The 22,297-nt window shown below is 50.1% G+C and overlaps 1 protein-coding gene across 1 annotated transcript; it reads left to right on the forward strand.

Annotated features, from left to right (window-relative positions):
• Nucleotides 1-8,535: 8,535 nt before the first annotated feature.
• Nucleotides 8,536-20,306, forward strand: SLC6A14 (solute carrier family 6 member 14). The gene is made up of 14 exons (XM_015832420.1): nucleotides 8,536-8,580; nucleotides 9,247-9,409; nucleotides 10,814-10,945; nucleotides 11,917-12,078; nucleotides 12,785-12,920; nucleotides 14,227-14,359; nucleotides 15,421-15,561; nucleotides 16,347-16,575; nucleotides 17,243-17,368; nucleotides 17,860-17,978; nucleotides 18,122-18,221; nucleotides 18,763-18,872; nucleotides 19,799-19,966; nucleotides 20,084-20,306. Exons 1-14 carry the CDS (start codon nucleotides 8,536-8,538, stop codon nucleotides 20,231-20,233), a joined length of 1,914 nt encoding a protein of 637 aa, XP_015687906.1. The 3' UTR covers nucleotides 20,234-20,306.
• The last annotated feature ends 1,991 nt before the right edge of the window (nucleotides 20,307-22,297 follow it).

Here is a 22,297-nt window from a genome sequence, read left to right on the forward strand (position 1 = left end):
GTGGCCACGGTCCCAAGGACCAAGACCAGCCCCGTCTCCCTCCCTCTCATGGGATGCCCTCAAAGCCAATGCTGAGCAAGGGCCCTTGGAATGTAGCATAGAGCTGGGGAATCTCCCAGGCAGGCCATGAGATCCCTGGGGAACATCGATGTGTGAATGCAGCTAAGAATTGGAAAGAGATAGAGATGAAGGCAACTCCGTGGTCTTGCAATAGCACAGAGATAGGAAGGGAAGCATCCAGTTCTTATCTGCTTCCCCCAGGTGTCCCCAAGGATTAACTTTTGCTTGTTCCATAGCCCCGAGGATTTGCTTATATCAGGTGCCAGCCAGGATATTCTGTCCACACAGAAACTCCAGTGGGAGGAAGCCCAGGGTGTGGACCTGGCCCTGCCTCCTCTCCTCTTCCCTCTCTTTTGCTCCCGGTTGAAATTAAAGAAAAGCTCAACCACAAGAGCCAGAAGCTGGCCATGCCTTGACGTTTGCACCAGGGTTGCTTCCTTGTGGACAACAGCTGGGTTATCCCCTGGGAGGTGCCAAATTCCCTGGCACTGAACGCCACGAGTTGCCTTTTGTGAGGCATTCTGTGGTCATCTGGGTAGTCATCCTTCTTTCAAAGCCTCATTAAGCCTGTCGCCTTTCTGTGAAACCCAAATGCTGTAACACAGAAAGTCCTCGATGACATCACAACTCTCCTTTGTTTCACAGTTACGGCTCTGGCAACCTCTCATCTTCCCTCCTGCGATACTGGGCATCTTGCAACTTGCCTTGAACCCTTTGCCAATGCATCGAGTCACTTAACTGGGTGCGGAAGATTGTGCCGGCTTTCAGTAGCGCAAGGCTTCCCTCTCTGAACTTACATAAGCAGCACCTCTCACCGGTTCTTCCAGTCTGCGCATTTCAGAACATCTCAATTCTAAGACAGCTGTCAATTGAGGTGAAGAATTTGGGAATCTGGGGCAGTGAGACCATCATTGGTGCCCGAAGGATGTTGGATTTCACTTGTAACTGGATACAAATTCATCTGTAGGAAATGTAGGAGATGACCAGGCTGAGCCCGAGGGAGGGAGGGGTCAAGTGTGCTATCAGTCTCGAATCCCTTCGCACCCACAAGAGATCTAACTCTCATCTGCAGTTCTCTTTTCTGAATATTACCATTGTAAAACATACACACACACACACACACACACACATCATTTTCGGAGAATTTCCCCCTCAACTGCCTTAGAGCTTTTTGAAGTTACGCATCAGGATGTACATTTCTCCACTGAACAATAATTTAATAAATAATGAGAGTTTAAGAAGCAACCGATATTCTGCTTTCCAGAGAGATCCAAGAAAATATCTCTAAAAGCTCACAAGGAGTCACAGAGGGCCATACAATTATCATGCCCAAGTATATATATAATGCTTTAGGATCCTCAGAGAAAATCCCCAAATGCGCTATTTCTGTATAAAATTTATAATTAAATCCATCCTTTAGCAAGCTGAATGCACACACAAAAAAAACCCAATCAACGTGTCCCATCCATGATCTGCTAACTCAAAACTGGGCAAGGCCAAACTGGTTGCAATCTGAAGGCCACTTTGAACACGGAAGCCTAAATCAGACGGTGCTTCTGTGGATGATGGACCGCTTCAGACCTTCATCCAAGCTGCAGGGAGTCTCTGGAGGAAGTTTGAAAGAGCTGCGTCATGTGTAAAAATAAACACAAACAGTGCAACCCAGCCTCCTGACTCAAAATCTGGAAAACCTCTAAAATGAATCACGTCCCCTTCCTGAGCAGAGAAAGGAGCATTTCCCCACGCATTCAGATTTTTGTCACCTTATGGACACAGAAACTTTGAAGTTGCCCTCAAAATGAAAATTCCCTGAGAAAAATGATGACCTCAGAGCAAGTTACAGATCTCCCTCCTACGGTGCATGAACAGGCAACATCCCTTGAGCACAACCCCTGCCTTACTCACCGTCCTCTGATCCCAGGGCTGATGCTGTCTTCCCTGGTGGGCACCAAAGGACCCATCCCTTCTTTCACTTATCACTTAAAGCTAAAGAAAGACCCCACGATTGGGGGGGGAGAGGAAAAGAGACCCTGGAAGGAGGCTCGGTTCTCATTTTAATTTTGCAGGGGACATTTTTAACCATTAAGCCTCTCTTTCCTTTGTACATGAATTGCTCTTTTTTTTACCGCAGCAGAATAACAAGTAGCCACTCTCTCCTTAGGGCAATTCCACAAATACTAAATGTCTACAGAGATTCTCCACCATCCAGGACATGGTTGCCTCTAAGGTGCTTTTTTCAAAAGGCAACTGGACTTTCTTGGTTTTGCTTGAAGACATTTTGCTTCTCATCCAAGAAGGTTCTTCATAAGTCCACAAATACTATTTTATGACTCTCCCTAAACCCCGCATGGCCTTAAACCCTCCTTCTTTTCCACATGCAGACTTTCTGTCCCATTCCGAAGCCCTCTGCTCTCTCCAGGTGGTGCCGCTTGGGTCTTGAGGTCTTCCAACTACTGACTCTGCTCAACAGACAGAAAGCCAGAGCTAAAAGAAAGAGAAGAGAAGCAACTTGACTAAATACCTAGAGGGTTTCAGATGGCCAGGAGATCCGGTCTGGTATGCACCCCATTAAAGCCACTCTTCTTTGGAGGAGCCTCAGCTATTGCGGTCTCACTCCAAGGACTGTGCTGGGACTTTATTTGCAGCTAAGCTGCCACGGCTGAAATGTTTTCATATATGCTTCGTTGGTCCATCAACCAAACAAGCTGCTGCAGAGGAGTTAATCCGCAATGGCACTAAAACGAGAAAGTACTTAAGCTAGGTGGACGTGTGCCAAGTGCCTGAATGCCAAGCCACTGCGCTGTATAGGAGAGTATAGCTGTTCATCGTCTCATCTTTCGTCAGCAGATAATCTGGTGGGATAAAGCCTCCATTGTCTTCTACCTGGGTTTCTACCACCCTTGCATGGCTTCTGCCAGACAGGTTTGCACGCTAAGATGTTTACAATGCCAGGCTGTTGAAGATGATTGAAAATGAGAGGTTGCATCAAGAGAAGAGCAGTTCCCGGAACTGCACAAACCGAATGAGGGACGGGAGCTGCGAGGGGGAAGCTGGAAGAATTTCAGGACCAGATAAGGCGTGGGTCGCGTGCCAACCCTCCTCCACGGATTGGCAGAAGCTGTGGTGGGAATGCATCTCCTCCATAGAGAAGCCTTCCTGGTGCCTCCTTGCCCTTTGGACCAAGCGAGGGTGCCTGTCTTGTTTGCCCAAACTTTACAGAGACAGTGCTGACTTCCTGATGGTTTTATGTTTCTTTTTGTAAAGTTGTGGTCCTTTGGATTATTGTTTTATGTGGAACTATAAAGGCAGAACAATAAAATAAAGTATCCTTAACCTTCCAATTGGTTTTATTAACTATAATACATCGTAAACCAGAAACAATGTCCCACGACTCGTGGAAGATAAATGACCTTATGTGCATGAAACCAGACGGAAATTTTTAAAATGAATGCCTCATGTTCAAAACATAAATATTATTTTCAGCATCAGGACCATCCCCTCCTTTTCGAATAGATGCTTTCCACCATCCCCTCCCCCCACAACTGCCACCTTGATAGGATGTTGTTGCTTCCATTCACTGATGCTAATTCTCAACAGAACAGTAGAATGTCAACATGCTCATTTTTCTGAGTAGATGAAGAAAAGGGTACCCTGAGTATAAGGATCTATCAAGGGCAGATCAGAAATAAGTGAAGGACAGCTCATAAATCCTTTTTTCAGTGCCACTGTAATTTCAAAGAGTTGCTGAATGAATGGTTTTAATTCGAGGACTACCTGTACAAGCAGGCAGCCTGGATTTCCTTCGCAGCCTTCACCTTCTTAAGGCCCGTGGGAGCGGTCTAAACCTTGGGCAAAGGCTCAGCCACGCCAACCTTCCTGGAATGATCCAGGCTTTGAATTCAGCCTCACCTTGTCCTGAAAGTTCTCGCTAGTCCATCCTTCTGACAGAGTTCAGAAGGAGAAAACGTCCTCTTGACTTGGAGAGTTTGATTCCTGTTCCCTCCTTACGTCAGTGTTCAGCTAAGCTCCCTTTCCCAGTTTGCAAGGCGGGGCACTTGGCCCAACCTGCCTTTTCAAATTCAGTTCACGGTATGCAAAATTCTGCTATGAAGCAATAGGGTTGACTCCTTTGTGGGGCCGCATCTCCTGAACCGCGGGAGGAACCTCCAGGAACAGGTGGCAATTTTGTTCATAGGGCGAATTCATTCCAGAAATCTCACTCTTGGTCATCTTGAAGCTGAGGGGACGGGGGTCCACCCAGAAAGTCTTAAGGGTGGACGATCACTCCAAACAGGAGGGAGTGAGATAACTCTGGGCTAATAAAAGTCCTGGCAAGGAAAAGTAGACCCGGTTCCAAATGCCACCGTGAAGCTTCAGCTGGTATGACATGAGGTTTCTTGGAAATCTCACCTTCTCTTCCTATTTTCTGAACACGAGATCACGTCGTTGGTGGAGGGGGCAGGATCTTCCTTCCTTCCCATTTTCCAGAAGAGAAAACATCTTTGCACCAACATTATCACTTGAACTACTGAATCACACAAATGTTTGGAGTGAATTCGGAACCTTTTCTGATTCTTCACCAACTCCACTCTGGAATTTGGGTTAATTATCCCCAACAGGGAAGCTGGTACTTCCAGGTTTCAGATGTGGAAACATTCCCAGCTTTGTGGATTTGCAATTTCTCTTCCACTGCTTCAAATTCTTCCAGACTTGAGAATCTTTCACAGATGGTAGAAGGGATTAAAAATAAGAATGACGTATCGATTGAGTGGCTGTAGAAAAACTGAAAGAGGAAGGAGGAAATAAGATATGTTTGCCACCTTGAGTTATTTATAAAAATAATAAGGGTGGGATAAAAAAAATCTAAATCAAATATATCATTTGGCAATAAGTCACAACTGCTCATCTAATCATGTTCACCGAGACTAATCCCAGCCAAATATTACTACAATGCATACTCAATTTTCAAATTAATGTGATATGAAGATAGTAAGGGTTGCACGCCCTGTCTTAAAACCTTGTTTCCTTCATGAAGTGCAATAAAAAGCTGGTTTCTGGAAAAGCTAATTTCAGGCAGCTTCCTGGTAGCCAAGCCCATCACTAAGACATTAGCAAACTGACAAGGTCAAAACAAGAATGTTTAACAGATAAAAACTTAATCCCCTGCAGTTTATCTAGAATAAACCTCACAGGACTCCACGGTCTTCAAAGCAGGCAGATTTGTATTTTTAACCACAAATTCAGTTAATTGATCTGTATTTAAATAAAGGTGCATCCTATGAAATTTCTCACCTCTCTGTTGGATTGAAAACAGTTTAAGAGAGCGAGAAAAGGTAACTTCCATTCTAACCCCAACCGCTGCCTTGCAGAGAAAGGGATCAGGTGGGCCAGCCAGGCCCGATTTCAGGACCCCAACAGTCGGGGTGGAACCTGTTCAGAATGGAGCTGGGAGCTTGTGACAATCTCCAAACTGCAGGCTGGACTAGGAAGTCCAAAATGTAGCCAGGACTAAGGCAACTGCAGGCCACGTCTTTCCAACTGGCAAGATCACAACATGGTTGTGCCCCTGAAGGCATCAGGAAGTGAGCTCAAGCAGAAGAATGTATTGTTAGAAAGCATAGTAGAAAATACTTTTTTTTAATTTTGAGATACAGGATACAAACGTTTTGGAGCCAGTAAAGCAGCAAGCACTCAAGTCTACAAGAAAATTGGAATTTCACCAACACCGAATTCTTCTGACTGGCAAATCAAGGTGTCTTGCTTATTAGAAGACTGTTGATCCATTTGTTAATTAATGACGGCCTCCAGACTTTCAGATGAAAGCAACTGTTTTAGGAGGTTTGCTACTCAGCGGGAGCAGCCCACCAAGCAGAACTGGTGCGAGACCAAATACATAATTACACGATTGAAATCCCACCCCCTCCCCAATTCTTCCCTAAAAATCAGCCCTTGCAACGGAGGTGCCACCATGGCGGTTTTTCTCCTTTCTTTTCCCCACCATCTTCGGTTCTCATGCTGAAAACACCACACACACACACACCACTGAAGACCACAAACAGCTGCAGCTGCATGACATGACAGCACATCTTTTAATCCCAGGAAGTAGAGAAGGTGCCTCACTCCCTGCAGAGAAGGCTATTTGGCACCACCTGGGCAGCCAGGTAAACACACCTGATCCAGGATGAGCCTTCTAAGTCTTGACATCCAAATGAAAAGCTCAAATACGCTCAGACCTTTGCTGTGCTGATCACAAAGCCCAAGGGCTGCTTTTGATCTGGGCTCTAAGACAGCTGAGTTTAAGCACATCTGGCCAGGTTGAGAGTCCAGCTAGAGAAGCAGCATTTTCCCTTTCATTCATCCAATCCTGGAACTTTCACCCCACCAGGAAAGTAGACCTGTGGTGGGTCTCCTACCTACCCTGCATCTCGGGCAAATCAGGCGCCTTGGCCAGTCTGCAATGGTGACCATGCTGGACACTTAGAAGGGCTAATTCAAACTCTTCTACGGTGCCAGGACTTTCCTCCATGAACTTTCTAGGTTCGTTCCTCTTTTGTGGACGCCAACTGAGAAGGACTGAGGCCATAGACAGATTTTGGGGGATTTTTCAGGGACCGTTCAGTCTTAGAGTCTGGGGTTAAAGACTGTATGTCCCCACTTGCTTGAAACTTGGGAGCAAAGCTGTAGGATGGGGTCTCCCCAAAGCATTGAGATGTCCACCGTGTGTGGGAAGATAGAGCTTCCAAGTTCTACCCCTTTGCACACCCCACTCCGTTATGCCAGTTCGTTGCCCCACAATCGACACATCCTGAAAGATTCCTGGCCAAAAGCTTTTTAATCAGCATATTTGCTCTCATTTACTGTTCACATTTCTCCATCTGCTATGCATCTCATTATTTTCTTTCCAAGGTTGGAAAGGATGAATCGTCCCAAAACGTGGCATACAGGTGTTCTCATAGTGGCTGTGTGCATTTAATTTTCTTATTACATTCTTTTTAAACTTTAGAATTCACAGCCTGCTTGAGAGGCCTCTGTTTAGAAAATGTAAAGTCTCCATTAAACAAGACCACTTTCAAAGCCAACCAGGTGGATTCCGCTGCCTCTTGTGGCAAAGAGTTCCAGCACCACTTGTTGTCCTGTACACACAACCGTGCTCCCTTGTCTCTGCCCTGGATTGCCAGCCTGGCCAGGAGACTGGGCAACCCAGGGTCCCAAAGGGGGTGGCAAAGAAAAAAAACTCTACTCTCTTTTCTGCCCAAGTTGCAGGAAGGGCTCCGAGCTGAGGCAACTCTAGCTACCTCTTGCTGGGCACAAAGGAGGGGATTCTCCTGCCCCCCCCCCCCCCAGAAAGGCTGTTGGCACATACACAACAGTTGCTGGTGACTCCGCTGGCTCTGCACGCCACTTTCCCTCTGAGCAGCCGTCACGAGGGAGCCGCCGGTGCTGCAATACCTTGCCCGGGCAGGAAGGGCTGGCGGATGACCCTCCCCGGCCGGACCCCTGGCAAAGGGAAGGAGGCGGCAGGGGCTCCGGGGGCCAATGAAGCAACCGGGGGGGGGCGGTGGCTGCTCCTGTGTCGGGCTTCGAAGTGAGCAAGCAGGTCAGCTGAGTGTGCAGCGCGTCTTCGGAGGCGCGTGGGAGGCGCGGGGCGATTTGCATTTTATTTTTTTTAAGCACCCAAATTTTTTTTATTGAACATTTTTAAATGTTTTACAATATAACTCCCCACCTCCCTCAAACCCCACCCTTCCCCACCCCCCTCCCTCCCCCCCCGACTTCCCAGAGCTACACACAGGGTTTACAATACAATAATTATACTCTGTCTTACATTATATTAACTTTAAGTTAACAATTCTATAACATCCTTTAGCTCTCTCCTAAACTAACATATTAAACATCATTATTACTAATTATTTATTTTTAATAAAATAAACTACATTTTTATTTGGGGAACCGGCACTTCGGCCATGGCGCCCCCTCCCCGCCCCCCTCCTCCGGGCTGGCGATTGGGAGACGGAAGGGCAGCCGGCGGAGAGAGTCGGGAGGGTTTGGCTATTTGGGAATGTTTGGAGGCGGGCTGGGAAAGGCAGGTGGGAGAATAAGGCCCGAAGACGGAGCGCGAAGCTGGACGGCGACCGGCCGGGAAGCGCTCTGGGGAAGAAGCCGGCGCTCGTCTCAGCTGCCTGCCGGGCAGGACCCGGGCGTCGTGGGAAGACTGGCACGAGAGCCCGGCCAAGCTGGTGGGGGGGGCGACTCGGGGCCAGCGGAGCCCCCCGGAGCAGAAGCCTCCGCGCTCGCTCTGCTGCGCACCTGCCGTCCCGTCCCGCCCCGCCCCTGTCCCCTCCCCGCCCTCTCGGCTCCACCTGGCCGGTCCCGGGGAAGGCGGGGAGGAGGGGGAAGAGGCTGGATGGGACGGGACGGGCTCGCCGGGCGCTATAAAGGCTCCCACCGGGCGGCTGCGGCCAAGAAAGGAGCGCGATGGGTTGGCCCCGGCTGCCCAACTGTCTGCGCTGCGGCCAGAAGGTGAGCGGGCGAGGAGGAGGAGGAGGAGGAGGAGGAGAGGAGGAAGGGGGCGCGGGGACTGTCTGCTCCCAGCTGTCCGTCCCGACTGGGAGTCCCTGGCGGCAGAGACGGACCCAGAGCCGGAGACCTGCCGGGCTCCCTCGGGGCGGCGCCGGGCGCGTGGCAAGCCGAGCGAGCAGCATCCTCGGCGGAGGGCAAAGCCCCGCGCAAGAGCAGCCAGGCGGGCGCGCAAGAGGAGGACGCCGGGCGCAGCGCTTGGCGATCCTGAGCATCTGAGGGAAGCAGCCGGAGCTCAGGAGGCGCCAGGCGCTGCGCTGCCACCAGCCTCCCCGGGTTTGGGCGCCCAGGTTCCCCCGCAGGAAAGCCCCCCCCCGCCGCCTGGGAGGTCACCCTCTGGCGTCCCTTCTTGGGTGCAGCCCCTGAAGGCGCGTCCAGGCAGGAGCGAAAGAGGGGCCGAGCACGCCTTGGGGGGCAGCCCCGGCTCAGGTGCTGACAAACCTCAAGAGCCACGCCAAGGAAGCCGGCGGCAGCTCCTAGCGGGCATCTGCCAACTCTGCTCAGCTGGCAGGATCTCTGGGCAGACCAGGGCGCGTTTTCCCTGCCCCGGGCAGGAAGGAAGCTGTTCCGACGAAGACGGGCTGACTTTCCGCTCTTCTCCTTCCAAAGGAATTCACGTTGTCCACTGAGAAGATCGCGGACTCGCAGGATGAGAACACGGAACGGGGCAACTGGTCCAGCAAAACGGACTACCTGCTGTCCATGGTCGGCTACGCGGTGGGCCTGGGCAATGTGTGGCGGTTCCCGTACCTGACCTATCAGAACGGAGGAGGTAAGGGGCCGCTCTACCCCTCCCGCAAACAAGGAGGCTTCCCCCCCTCCAGGTGGCCAAAGCTGCCCAGGGCGTCCCGGGGGTCCTTCAGCAGCCGCTCACCTGGCTGGCTAGGAGGACTTCCTTTTCCCCAGGTGAGCAGATACAGCCCACCCAACCCTTAGATCAGGGTCTCCGAGCTTGGCAACTTTAAGACTGGCGGACTTCAACTCCCAGAATTTCCCAGCGAGCACAAGTCTGAAAGTTGTCAAGGTTGGAGACCCCTGCCTTAGATCTCAAAGGCCCCAGAGAGACACCGCAAGGCTTGTGGCCTGTTACGATTTGGGTCTTCTTGGCAAGGCTCATCCCGTAGATCTTTGTGGGCGTTTCCCCATTTCTGTTTTATAGAAACCCTTCGCCCTGGAGCCTTAGTAGGCTTGGAAGTGGGTGGTCGAGGGGACCCTCTGTTCGGGCTACCAGGGCTGAGACTTTGCCACGCTCCACACTGTGCCCTAAGGCCGTTCTTTCACCTGCCCTTATCCTATCTCCCTCTTCCCCCTTTTCTGAGTGTTGGGTCGGGAGATGGGGGCACACCAGGAGGCAGAACATTGAGGGGATATTCCGGATCCTCAGCTGTTTGGAAACTTTGCATCTGCAACTTCTGAATGTCCAGATGTGCCCAGATAGCTACGATGTGGAGCCGAAGGCTTGGTGCAAACCGAGGGCTCAAGTTCTGATTCCGTGCTCTGCTGGGCCTTTTTCACAGAGACCACAACCCAGTGACCCCTCCCTCTAAGAGCTGGGCTGTCCTTCTCTTCCGCTGACCTTGAGGCCTCAGCCAGAGACTTTGGGGTTATGGACCCTGTGCTCAGCTGGAAGGTTTTATGGCTGCCCTCTCTTTTCTCCTCCCGTTCATTGACTTCTCTGTGTCCTTTTTGATTCGAAAGGTAGAAAATAACAATAGGAGCAACTGTTATGCACACCCAGAGGACTAGAATGGCTTGGGAACGTGGGGTACACTCAACCCTTTTCACTCAAGAGTGCCCAGGTTCATCCCATTCATTATGCAAATGTGCCAAGTGCGTGAAGAAAGCCGGGGACTGTCCCTGAGGTGGAAACCAAATCCACACGCACACCGGTATTGGCACGAAATCAAGTTTCAGCTGTTCTGCAGGATGAACAGAGTCGTGCTTGGGATGCAGTCACCCCTCCTCTCTAAACCAGTAGGCAGCTGCAAGACAAATGCTGGTTCCCCCAAATGCTTGGCTGTTTGAGGATCTCTGCCCATCACAATTAGTAACTGGTCTTTCCTTGCACAGACTGGTGCCTTGGACAGAAGTATTGGCTTGTGATTGTGGCACATGCCCACGCTGGATTTGAGAAAGGTAGAGGGCTGAATTCTCACCCGATGCTGCTCTCTTGCAGGAGCCTTCCTGATCCCCTACACCATCATGCTGGCCCTGGCCGGCCTCCCTCTCTTCTTCATGGAGTGCTCCCTGGGACAGTTTGCCAGCTTGGGACCCGTGTCAGTTTGGAGAATTCTCCCTCTACTTCAAGGTCAGTTCTGTTCTTCGTCCTGGTATTTTTCTGGACAGACTCCTGGGAAAGTCTCTTTCTGTAGCACTTAAGTTTGAATCTCAACTGTGGGGTCCTCGGTGCTCTTTGAGCTGGGTGGGGTTTTTGTACAGACCTTTCATTACCCAAACTAGGTAACATCATCAGTGCTGGAAGGGGGGGGGGTTGCTCTCAGCTGAAGTTCTAGTGGCTGGCCCTGCCGAGGTGTTCAAGGTTCTTAGGTCGGGCTGTTTACTGTTGGCTGTTTGGCGTTCCTTGATTTCTTTTCAAAAGTGGGGAGACGTCTCAGACAGGCCAAGAGAGGAACGGTTTGGGTCCCTCTGAAGACAAAGGTTCCTCCCCCAAAGCCAAGCCAACGTGGCATGGGGCCCCCCAGGTGCATGTTTCCCGAGGCGTGGGGGGGCAGGGCTGGGCGGTTCTGCTCCAACCAGGCGTTTTGTGCAGATTCTCTGTGAACCGATCTTTATCTTTGTTCCTTTTTTTGCCCACTTCTTCTTTGAAGGATTGCACCGTGTCTCCCACACTGCTTTCTGGGCTTTGCTATGGATCTCAGGTGAAACAAGGAAACAGCCTGCAGATCTCCTAAGCATACAGTACCTGCAATCTGAACCCTATTGTGTTTTCCTCCTTGACGATAACACACAGGGTTCTCGTATCAGCTTGATTGTCCGTATGAAAAAGTAATGCTGAGAAACATCTCATATGGACATTCAGGACAATACATTTGTTTTGGCTACAACACAGGTTGCCCGCAATTGTGTTATCCTCAGGGGAAAACAAAAAAGCGGACCCCACCTTTGTGCATTCATCAAAGCTTGCAGGTCTTTGAGCTAACCAGGTGGCTTGCCTCAGTCTTTACAATGCTTTCCTTCCATAGCAGCAGGTTGGCTCCTAGGAGCTCAGAAACACAACACGTCTCCTGATGGTCTGGCCTTTTTTCTCTTTCTGACCAGGTGTGGGAATCACCATGGTGATTATCTCCACCTTTGTGACCATCTATTACAACGTCATCATTGCCTACAGCCTCTACTACTTGTTCGCCTCCTTCCAAAGCGTCCTGCCGTGGGACGAATGCAACCCGGAGTGGGCAGACCAGAAATGCAGCAAGACAATCCGTAAGTCTCCGGGAAAGCCAAGAAGTCCTCGGCCCGGCCAAACCCCTCGGTTTCAATCCTTCCATGTGCAAAGCCAGGTGCCCCATGCAGAGCAGAGATTAGAGCTGCTTCCCTTTCCTTTCATAATAAAACCACATGGCTGATTTCCAATCTGAGCTGGAGGCAGCATCTGGGGTGGGGACATGCAAATGAGGAGGTGGGGTTATGCAAATGAGCACAGATTTAATCATCACCAACTATGGATCCTCAAAGAGCTAGACAGGGAAATGCATGTTTTGCACCTGTTTTAGTTCCTCGTATTATTTCCCATCTTTTCTTACTATCCTGTGTTATTGCACATCTTCAAATGGAAGCGGTTTTCATTCCTTTCATTTGCAGTTTGACTAACAAGCCCGTGTCAAGGGGTAAAATCCTATTCAAAGGGAATTGTAAGAATTGGTCCCATCAGGCCAAAGGGGGTCTTCAGACTTCTTTGCTTTGCCAAAATTGGGAGGGGGTGGTCACATGTTTCAACAGTTCATAACAGTAACATGGAGAATAAAAAGCAGAAAAAGTAAAGCCTGAAGCAAAAGCCTTGTGCTACAGACTTATAAACCTGGAACTTTGCTAGCAAATAAATTAAAGCAAAACTGCCAGAAATTATAAACCCCCACTGGGAAGCCATTTCTCTACACCTTGTGACTGCCTCTTCTTCCTCTCCTTCAAGTGTTCCTGTGCAATGTCACGATGGGCAACACAAGCGTCCAGATGAATAACACAGAAGTGGAGAGGCAGAACCTTACCTGCATCAACAACACCCAGGTGATTGTAGATACGCAGGTTCCCAGCGAGCAGTATTGGAAGTAAGTGTTAATTGGGGACAACCTGCCAGGCAACTTGCATTGACCTTCCCTGCCCAACTTTGCTTGCTAGAAATCCTGACATCTCCAGGAAAGGCTGTGAAAGACACTCCCTCAAACCTTGTTTCGGATTGTTGTGCGGTGCCCAGAGTCGCCTTCGCCTCGGGTTAGTTGGGTGGCCATATAAAAGTGATAAACAAGCAAACCTTGGGAGGCTCCCTACCCGCTGCTCTACAGCAGGGCTGTCCACACTTGGCAAATTTAAGTCTTGTGGACTTCAGCTCCCAGAATTTCCCAGCCAGCCATGGTCCACGAGTCTTAAAGTTGCCAAGTTTGGAGAGTCCTGCTCTAGAGTAGCCTTTTCCAACCATGGCAATTTCCAGATGTGTGGACTTCTGGGCAAGTTGGAGAATGCTGGGAATTTAATCAACCTTTCTCAAGGTTGTCCAATTCTGGACACTCTACAGTAGATAGAACTGAACAATCAGACAGGCTGGGTCCTTCGTGAGAACATGGTGGTTGCAGTCAGATTCAAATAGGAGCTGGAGGGGAAGAGAGAAACAGGCCTATCACTAATTATCTGCCCCAAATAGTAGGGATGGTGGAGGGGGAGCCTTTCCTGAGTGAACGAGGACCATGGGATTCAGCTTGGGGCGCATGCTGGCTTCTCTGGAGATATTCTAGCCCAGGAGTGCACATCTACACCAGTTTCCCCAAAGCAAGTCTTTCCTGCATGAACACCGGAAACACAATGCTCTTTGCAGAGCTGTTAGTTGCACCGTGACTGGTGTGGCCCATCATATATTTCTCTGATGATGTCTGAATCATACAGAGCCATGAAAGCAGAGGGACAGTATGAGACGCTGCAAAGGTGTGTGTGGGCAGATGTGCAAGTTGGAGAGAAGCTTCTCTGCCTCCAGAAACATACCCTGCCTCGCAGCCACTTAAAGGCAGGAGAAGGGAGCCTGTAATCAATTCTACAAAACCCAGAAGGCCGTGTGGGGAAGACCGAGACAAGCTGAGCAGGACTGCAACCCAAAGGGAAACTAGGACTTGGGCTAAGATCAAGTGTCTTAGGTCAGCATGGGAAACCACAGTTCCCAGGAGTCCCAAACAAAACGGCCAGAGCTGAGGAATGCTGGGGATTGTGGTTAGGCAGTATCTGGAATGCCACCCTCCTCCAGCTTTTCTCCCCAACTCAATCACACCCCAAGTTGATTCTGGCTCAACCACAGAGCAAGCTGAGTTTCACCCATCCTGGTTGAGGCTGCACCGCCTTGCTCATCCATCTCTCCTTTTCCTCTGGCAGCAACAAAGTCCTCCAGCGGTCGGATAGCTTAAGCGACACCGGGGTGATCGTGTGGTATCTGGCGCTTTGCCTCCTCCTTTCTTGGCTGATCGTGGCTGTTAGCTTGTTCAAAGGGATCAAGTCTTCTGGGAAGGTAATTTCAGGGGAGCCACATGGCCCTTGGATGGCCGACTGCTGCCTGTGCCGTAGGATTCTCATTTCACCAGCGGCAGCCTTGGAATATGGGGCTATTTCAGGCCTCTTTCCTCAACTTCAACCTTGGGGTGAAGAGGATCCTCGGAGAGCATGTGCCAGAGTAGCTGAGAGTGCCCATGAGCTAAAGTGGAGGGTGGCGGAAGGCCCAGGCGCTTGGCACGTGGCTGCAATAGAGCAGCTGAGGCTCTGGATTCAGAGCAAAGAACTGGTTCCATGGCATTCCAAGGGCATGAAGGATTTTCCAAAGTGCCAGGAGAGATGCCAACTCCCTTCCTGTTCTGGCCACCTTGGAGGCGCTGTTGGGCGGGCCCACTAAGGAAAGAGCCTGGAAGTAGTCAAGTCTAGGGCAATTTGATGTGACTTTCGGGTCCTCCCTGCAAAGAATTTGGCAGGTAATTCTGTGGGTGCAGGTTTGATGGTCACTTGATCTACAGACTTTTCCTGGAGGAGATTCCAAGCTTACTAAAAGGACTTAATTTTCTGTAGAATATTACCTCTAGGAGTATCTGCAGAGTAAGAAGGGAGAAATGGATGGCACATGCTGGTGTTGTCACAGTCACAACACAAAACAGAAATTCATGCTTGAGACATCTGCATTGCAGATACAGCTCAGAGGCAGGTCATCTGTCCTGCTTGAAGATAGCTCAGGTTGTATCTCTTGAATCCTTAGTAAGAAAGGATCAAACAGCAGGCAGGATGTCTCCTAAGAGGAAGCTTCAATTTGCAAGACGGCAAGACCTTCATTGCAATCAAAGCCCCACTCAGCATCTTGTAGATTTTGATCCACGCTCTGCAGATACCCCATCAGGAGGGCATGAGTGGGAAGGCCACAGATGCTGCAGCATTCAGTGACGATCAGATTCCCCACCATTGCCTGTATCTGAATTTGGAAACTCATGTTGTTGTTGCTTAAAAAAAATAAAATTAAAAAAATATTCCCTTGGTCTTCCCAAACTTCTGTCTGACCTCTTTCTGAATCAGTGTTGTTTCTCCTTGCAGGTTGTCTACTTCACAGCCATCTTCCCTTACGTTGTCCTGATTATACTGCTGGTGCGAGGTGCCACCTTGGAAGGTGCCCGCGAGGGGATTGAATACTACATCGGGACCCAATCTAATATTACCAAACTTGTCGAGGCAGAGGTTGGTACCCCCCAGCTCATGGAGGGCAGCTGGAATGGAACATGTGTGTGTGTGTGTGTGTGTGTGTCTGTGTTAGTCCTCTAAAAGACAGACAAACAAAATTCTTTAACCTTCATCTTAGGTCCTAATTTTACACAAACAGAGTTATCTTGCCAGGAGGCATCCGTTAGTTAATCTCAGACAAGCTAAGCAGGTTTGGGCTGGAGTAATACTTGAATGAGAGACAAAAGGAAAGCTCAGTTGGGGAACTGAGAAACAAAACAAAAGAAAAAAATGGAAGAAAACTTTCATGCTTTGGCCAAGAAACCCCTGTGGATCTCTGCCTGCCATCACCAATAATCTACCAGCTGAGCACCTTATTGTAAGAATTAACACCTTAATGGGGTAGGTTGAGTTTTATGACCAAATAGGAAAAGAGCTCCATCAAAATAAACTAATATTCATATTCTTAATAGCAATAGCACTTAGACTTATATACCGCTTCACAGTGCTTTACAGCCTTCTCTAAGCGGTTTATAAAGTCAGCATATATGGCCCCCAACAATCTGGGTCCTCCTTTTACCGACCTCGGAAGGACAGAAGGCTGAGTCAACCTTGAGCTGGCGAGAATCAAACTGCTGGCAGTGGGCAGAATTAGCCTGCAATACTGCATTCTAACCAGTGTGCTGCCATGGCTAATAATAATTGTAATATTTATAATGGCTTATGTAGCATGCACCATCCATGGTTAAGTAGGTGGGATTGCTAGAGTGACTCCCTACGTTTCTTCCTTTTCTTTCTTCAAGGTGTGGAAAGATGCAGCCACGCAGATCTTCTTCTCGCTCTCTGTCGCCTGGGGTGGGCTGGTCGCCCTCTCCTCCTACAACAAATTCCACAACAATTGCTACGCAGATGCCATTTTCGTCTGTGTGACCAACTGTTGCACCAGCGTCTTTGCCGGCTTCGCGATCTTCTCCATCTTGGGGCACATGGCCTTCAGGGCCAACAAGCCCGTCTCCGAGGTTGTCGATTCAGGTGAGCTCATCCCGTTGGGCCGCTGCGTCTGAGGTGAGCTTCTGGCCTCTTTCAGATCTTCAGATGGGTTTTTTAAAAAACGTGCTTTGTTTTGGATTCTGTGTGCAAACAATAGAAAGACGCTTTCCAAATCTCCAAATGGAGTCCAGACCTTTCCAAAGAATGTCTGGACTGCATTTGAAATTGAAAATCTGGAAGCTTCTGGTTAGTTTTGACCCTTCAGGTTGTAGCTGAAATTATACTCAGAAATCCGTATCTTGTCCAGACAATCAGATTGAATATTTGTACTGGAGTCAATAGCCAGCATGGGATTTGCTGTCAGACTCTGGATTTCTGATCACATGGGAAACCAGAGCTGGATTCAGATGTGATCCAGGATGACTCTTTTTACCCTTCAAATTTGATGTAACACTTAGATCATTTCACTAAATGTGATCTTCTCCACCCAGCTGTCTCCTGTCTGGGCTGGGCTCTTCTAAGTTCACCTCCCATTTCTGCCAAACTGCTGGAGGGTGAGAGCTGAACCCAAACACACCTGGTGGACACCTCCATCATCACAGAAAGCTGCCCTAATTGGCCTCAGTTGACTGCTGGCTGTTCACACAGATCTCTATTTCCACGAGAAAGAACGTTTTCTGATGGCATCTTTGATTTTGCTCCCTGGCAGGATTTGACCTAGCCTTCGTGGCCTACCCCGAAGCCCTGTCCCAGCTCCCAGTGGCCCCTCTCTGGTCCTTCTTGTTCTTCTTCATGCTTCTCCTTCTGGGTCTCGATTCCCAGTTTGCCACCATAGGTGAGTATCAATTAAGGCAGAGAGGACCCACCTCACGATGTGATGATGCTTCGTCTTGGTCAAAAGGATTGTGTAGAAACTTCCTAAGAGTGAGAACAATTAGCCAGTGGAACAGCTTGCCTTCAGAAGTTGTAGGTGCTTCATCACTGGGGTTTTTTAAGAAGAGACTGGACAGCCACCTGTCTGGAATGGTATAGGTTCTCCTGCTTGAGCAGGGGGCTGGACTAGAAGACCTCCAAGGTCCCTTCCCACTCTATTCTGATTGAATTGATTGAATTCGGTCTGGATGACATGCTAGGCTGGGAATGGAAAGCTGAAAAAGCAAGCTGAAAAACCAGTGAAAAGGCATTCTGAAGTAACAATCGTCTAGACGCGGTTCAGGGAGGCGAAGCTGGCTGGAGCTGGCCTAAGAGCAGCAATGGCAGGACGGCCCTTTTTCCCTTCTCCTCTCCCGCTGCGGACACTAATTGTGCTCGCTCTTCGTTCTGCAGAAACCATCACCACCACCATCCAAGACATCTACCCCGCAGTGATGAAGAAAATGAGGGTGGTGGTGACGATGGGGTTGTGTCTGCTGCTCTTTCTGATTGGGCTCGTCTGTGTGACCCAGGTAGGACTCAAGGAGGGCTGTCCGCCGTGGCTGGTCCCCATCCTCCCTTACGCTGAGGTGCCAGAAGCCCCCGTGGGGGAAGTTGGAGAGCCTCTTCCTGGGGAGAAAGGCAACGTCTCACCTCTTCCTCCTCTCTCCCGCAGGCAGGAATCTACTGGGTCAACCTGGTGGACCATTTCTGTGCGGGCTGGGGGATCCTCTTTGCAGCTATCCTGGAACTGCTGGGAATTTGCTGGATTTATGGTAAATATTTGCTGGGATCTCCTCCAGCAGTTCTCCCCAAACTCCAACTGGACCCTCAGCAGCCTTTCAACCCCATCCAAGCTCTCCCTGATGAGCAGGACAAAGGTCGGCCTCAGGTGCAAAGCCTTGGAGATGCTTCCATCCAGGGCCAGCCGTCCTTGTAGGAGGCATTTGGTAGAGCAGCTGCTTGGGGGAACCTCCAAAGTTTACATGAGGCAGCAAGTGAAATGGAAGGTCCTTTTCCTACCTGAGACTCAATTCCAAGCTTTTCCATTGGGGGGTCCTGCAGATTTGGAGACTGACCCTTAGCACAATTGGAAACATCCAACGTGGGAAAGATTATCTGAAGGAAATGGGTTTTGCCAGTCCGCATAGGGTATATTTGAGCCCAGACCCCACTGTTAAAGAGACACAACTCATTTTTGGCCAGGTGTCAGGCAAAATGAGCTAATCCGTGCAGGGTATAACTCTGGGGGGGGGGTGTCGCCCCGTTGCCAAAACTCAGCACTAACTCCCCCACCCATGTGGCTGTTCTGTCCAGGGGGAAACCGGTTCATTGAAGACATCGAGATGATGATTGGGAAGAAAAGCTTCCTCTTCTGGCTGTGGTGGAGAGCCTGCTGGTTTTTCATCACCCCTTGCCTCTTGGTGGTAAGTAGCCCAGAGACCTCAAGGGCTTGGAGGGAGAAAGCCTTGGGGAGCCCAAAGAATGCCCCATGGAGACGCGTCTTGGTTGGGAGGGCCATTATTTGCCTAAAATTACACGCCTTCCAAAAACAGCAGCTCCTGTTCCTCCTAAGTACATCATTCTATGAATGCCAATCATTTTCTAAGCAAAAGAAAACCAGCCACGACCAGCAAGCCTGGAAGAAAACCAAAGTTTGCAAGATGGAAGGAACAGAGGCTGGGAGCGAACCGTCTCTGCCCACTGTGACCAATCCTTCTGTGAAGTTCCTTCCCCTAAAAGGGTGGAGCTCTCCTTTGTGGCTCTCCTCCAAGACAAAATTCACAGCTATCTTGGAACCTGGCTTGATCTCACACACACACACACACACAAACACAAACACACATCCACAGAATGTTTTGTCTTTGACACTCGGCAAACTTTGGTTGAGAACAAAAAGTCAATGGGCCAAATTCTGCATGCCACAGGTAGGCTGCCTCTTTGCTGGGGGTGTTTGCTCTTTGAACGGCAGAATCCTGGACTTGGTGAGGTTCAGCAAATACACCAATAATTGCTGGCCAAGTTTGGAGAAAGATAAGCTACCCACTGAGGGAGGGAGGGAGGGAGGGAGGGAGGGAGGAAGGAAGGAAGGTGTTAAAATCAGAATTTTGGCAGGATTTGTGTTAAGGCTCTGATAAACTGGATTGTCATCTGCTCCTTCCACCTCCCAGGGGCCCAGAAGTTAATTGTGGTTCCTTTAGGCTCAGTTTTTGACCACCAGAATCTGAATATCTTGTGTAAGAGATGCTGGCTGTGCATGATGGTGATTGAAGTCCAGTACATCTGGAAGAGAGGCTTGCTTTGCCCGAAGCTGCATGTTCAACCTCTCATCTCTCTCTCTCTCTTCTCTCAGGGCATCCTGGTTTGGTCCCTGATGACTTTTTCGCCCCCCACGTATGGCAAGAAGGAGTACCCAGAGTGGGGATCTGCCGTCGGCTGGTGCATGATCGTTTTCTGCCTCATCTGGATCCCGATAGTGGCCATTTACAAGATCTCCAGGTCCAAAGGCAACCTGTGGCAGGTGAGTGCTGGTGGGGGGCGAGAAGGCGAGGCTGGTGGTGGGTGGCAGAAGGACCCCAGAGCCCCCAGGAGACAAGCAAAGCCCCTGAATTCCACCTCCTCCTCCTCCTCCTTCCAGCGCATCGTCTCCTGCTGCAAGCCCAAACCCACCTGGGGGCCGTCCCTGGAGTGTCACCGGGGAGAGCGGTACAAGGACATGGTGGATCCAGTCAAGAAAGAGGACGTCGAGATCCCCACCGTGGACGGCTACATCCGCAAGCTGGAGTAAAGGGGGGGGCTGCTGCAGGCTGAGGGTCCCACTGAACCCCCAGCGAAATCCATGCAGCCGAAGGGACTCCGTGCAATGGACGCCAAAGACCTGGACCGTCTGCCAGGGAGCCACGCCTGGGAGGCTCTGCTGCTGAGGGAGGCCAGGCCGTGGTGGGGGGCAGCCTTCTAGCTCAGGACCACCCTCTGGAGGTGGGGGTTGGGACCCCCACCCCGCCAGGCCCCATCAACCCCAAAACACAAAACCCTAAACTCTCCTCTGGCAAGGCGGAGTGCCCTCCCTCGCAGGGGTGTGGTGATGAAGAACACACTTCAGCGATCCTGTAAGCATCTTCGGAGCCATCAAAGTATCTGGGACTGGAATCCTTTGCACACTTCATTGGATGTGAAGCCCATCCTAATTCAGGGAGACTTTCTGTGTGTCAACGGGGCAAGCACCGCCACACAACACTCTGGACGGGTATGCACACGTATCTCTGTGTGTGAGAGACAGATGCTGCACCTGGCATTTTATTTGCATAATTTATTCCTGGGATTTTATTTGGGATGTAATTTATTATTTTTTTGCTACCTTGGAGGGAAATTTCTGAAAATCTCCCTCCCCCCACAGAGCTGGCCATCCTAAGGAGCCATCCGGATTTAGGGTAGACATTTCTCGTTCGTTTTCAAGTGTATTTCCATAGCCACAAGGACTAGAAACTTGACTTAGAAGCGGAACTCGCATCCGGCATGCCACGCTGGGCCGGTAGCCCTGCTTGTTCTGGGTGCAGAGAGCTGGCTGGCCAGCTAATAAACAAATCTGTTCAGATTTTGGTTTCCATTTCGGCCGTTTCTTTTTTTCTTCATCTTCTCAAGCGGGATCTTTTCTGTCTGTCCCCATCGCCCGTCTCCTTCTCCCGGGGTGCCCAATACCTTCCTCTCTTTTCCATGAGAACGAGCAAAAAAGCTGAAACGCCTGGGGGCTTTTCCCCCCCTGGAGTCTTTAAAAAAATCGCCCTGAGAGGCCGGCCCCTCGGCCTCCCCCAAGGCAGATCCCGGGAGACCTTTGACCTCACCGGCCTCTCAGCCTTTCTTGGAGCAGATGGGGATTCCTAAATTTCTCCAGCAGGTCCCAAAGTTGAGACGGAAGGAAGGGAGGATGACTAAAGGCCCAGGAGGCCTCTGCCCTGGCGGCCCATCCCGTGGCCGTGGGGCTGCTTTTTGTCCAGGGGGGGGGGAGCTTTTTATACTGCAAGTTTTTTTCTTCTTGTTTTTTTGACATTGATATGTTGCTGCTGTAAATCAATAAAATGCAAGTTTGTATTTATTCAGTTGAGCCTCTTTCATGGGATCCTTTTCCATCTTGCAAGATGGAATTTTCAAGGCTTCCTTTTATGGGAGGGGGCAGCCTCAGCAATTAGGCTCCAGAGCTGTGGCTAACACCAGCAGGGAGGAAGAGCAAATACCTTTGTAGGGAAGCATTCACAAGCTTTTAATTTTCAAGGAAGTGATTAAAATGCTAATGTTCGCATTTAACACCGGGAGGCAGCCAGCATTTAAGTGAAAGCTAGACAGCCACCTGCACTGGCAGGGTCTACACCCCCCCCCTCCAAATATGCCATTTCACTAATATTCTACTCCCTTGGAATAAAGACCCAGCTTTCAGGAAGCATTTGGCTCAGTAAAAGCCCAGCGTGGCTTCCTCCTCCCTCGGTGTGTAAACAAGGCCGCCTCATTTAATGCCATTCCAGCCCTCAAAATCTCCAGCCAAGCTCTTGACCTCACCTAACAGGTTCAGATCAGGCTTTGGCTGAGGCCGCTTGGGTGGCTGAGAACGTGCAAGAATTCCAGGACAGGGAGAGGCTGGGGCTTGTTCCCAAAGGCAGAGAGTTTGGGGGACTGTTTTGGTCCCTAGAGGGCACCCTCAACCTGTAGCATCTTCATGGGAGCTTCTCTTGGGGTCATGCCAGGTCGATGAAACCTTCTGCCTTTCCCCCCCAAAGCCTTTTGCATTCAGAGGGATGGAGCATCCGTGGTCTGAGACCTTCGAAAAGAATCTTGGAGACATTTGCACAGAGGGAATGCA

Source organism: Protobothrops mucrosquamatus, unplaced genomic scaffold (genome assembly GCF_001527695.2).
Source record: "Protobothrops mucrosquamatus isolate PMUCROS unplaced genomic scaffold, P.Mucros_1.0 scaffold4, whole genome shotgun sequence".
NCBI lineage: Eukaryota > Metazoa > Chordata > Lepidosauria > Squamata > Viperidae > Protobothrops > Protobothrops mucrosquamatus.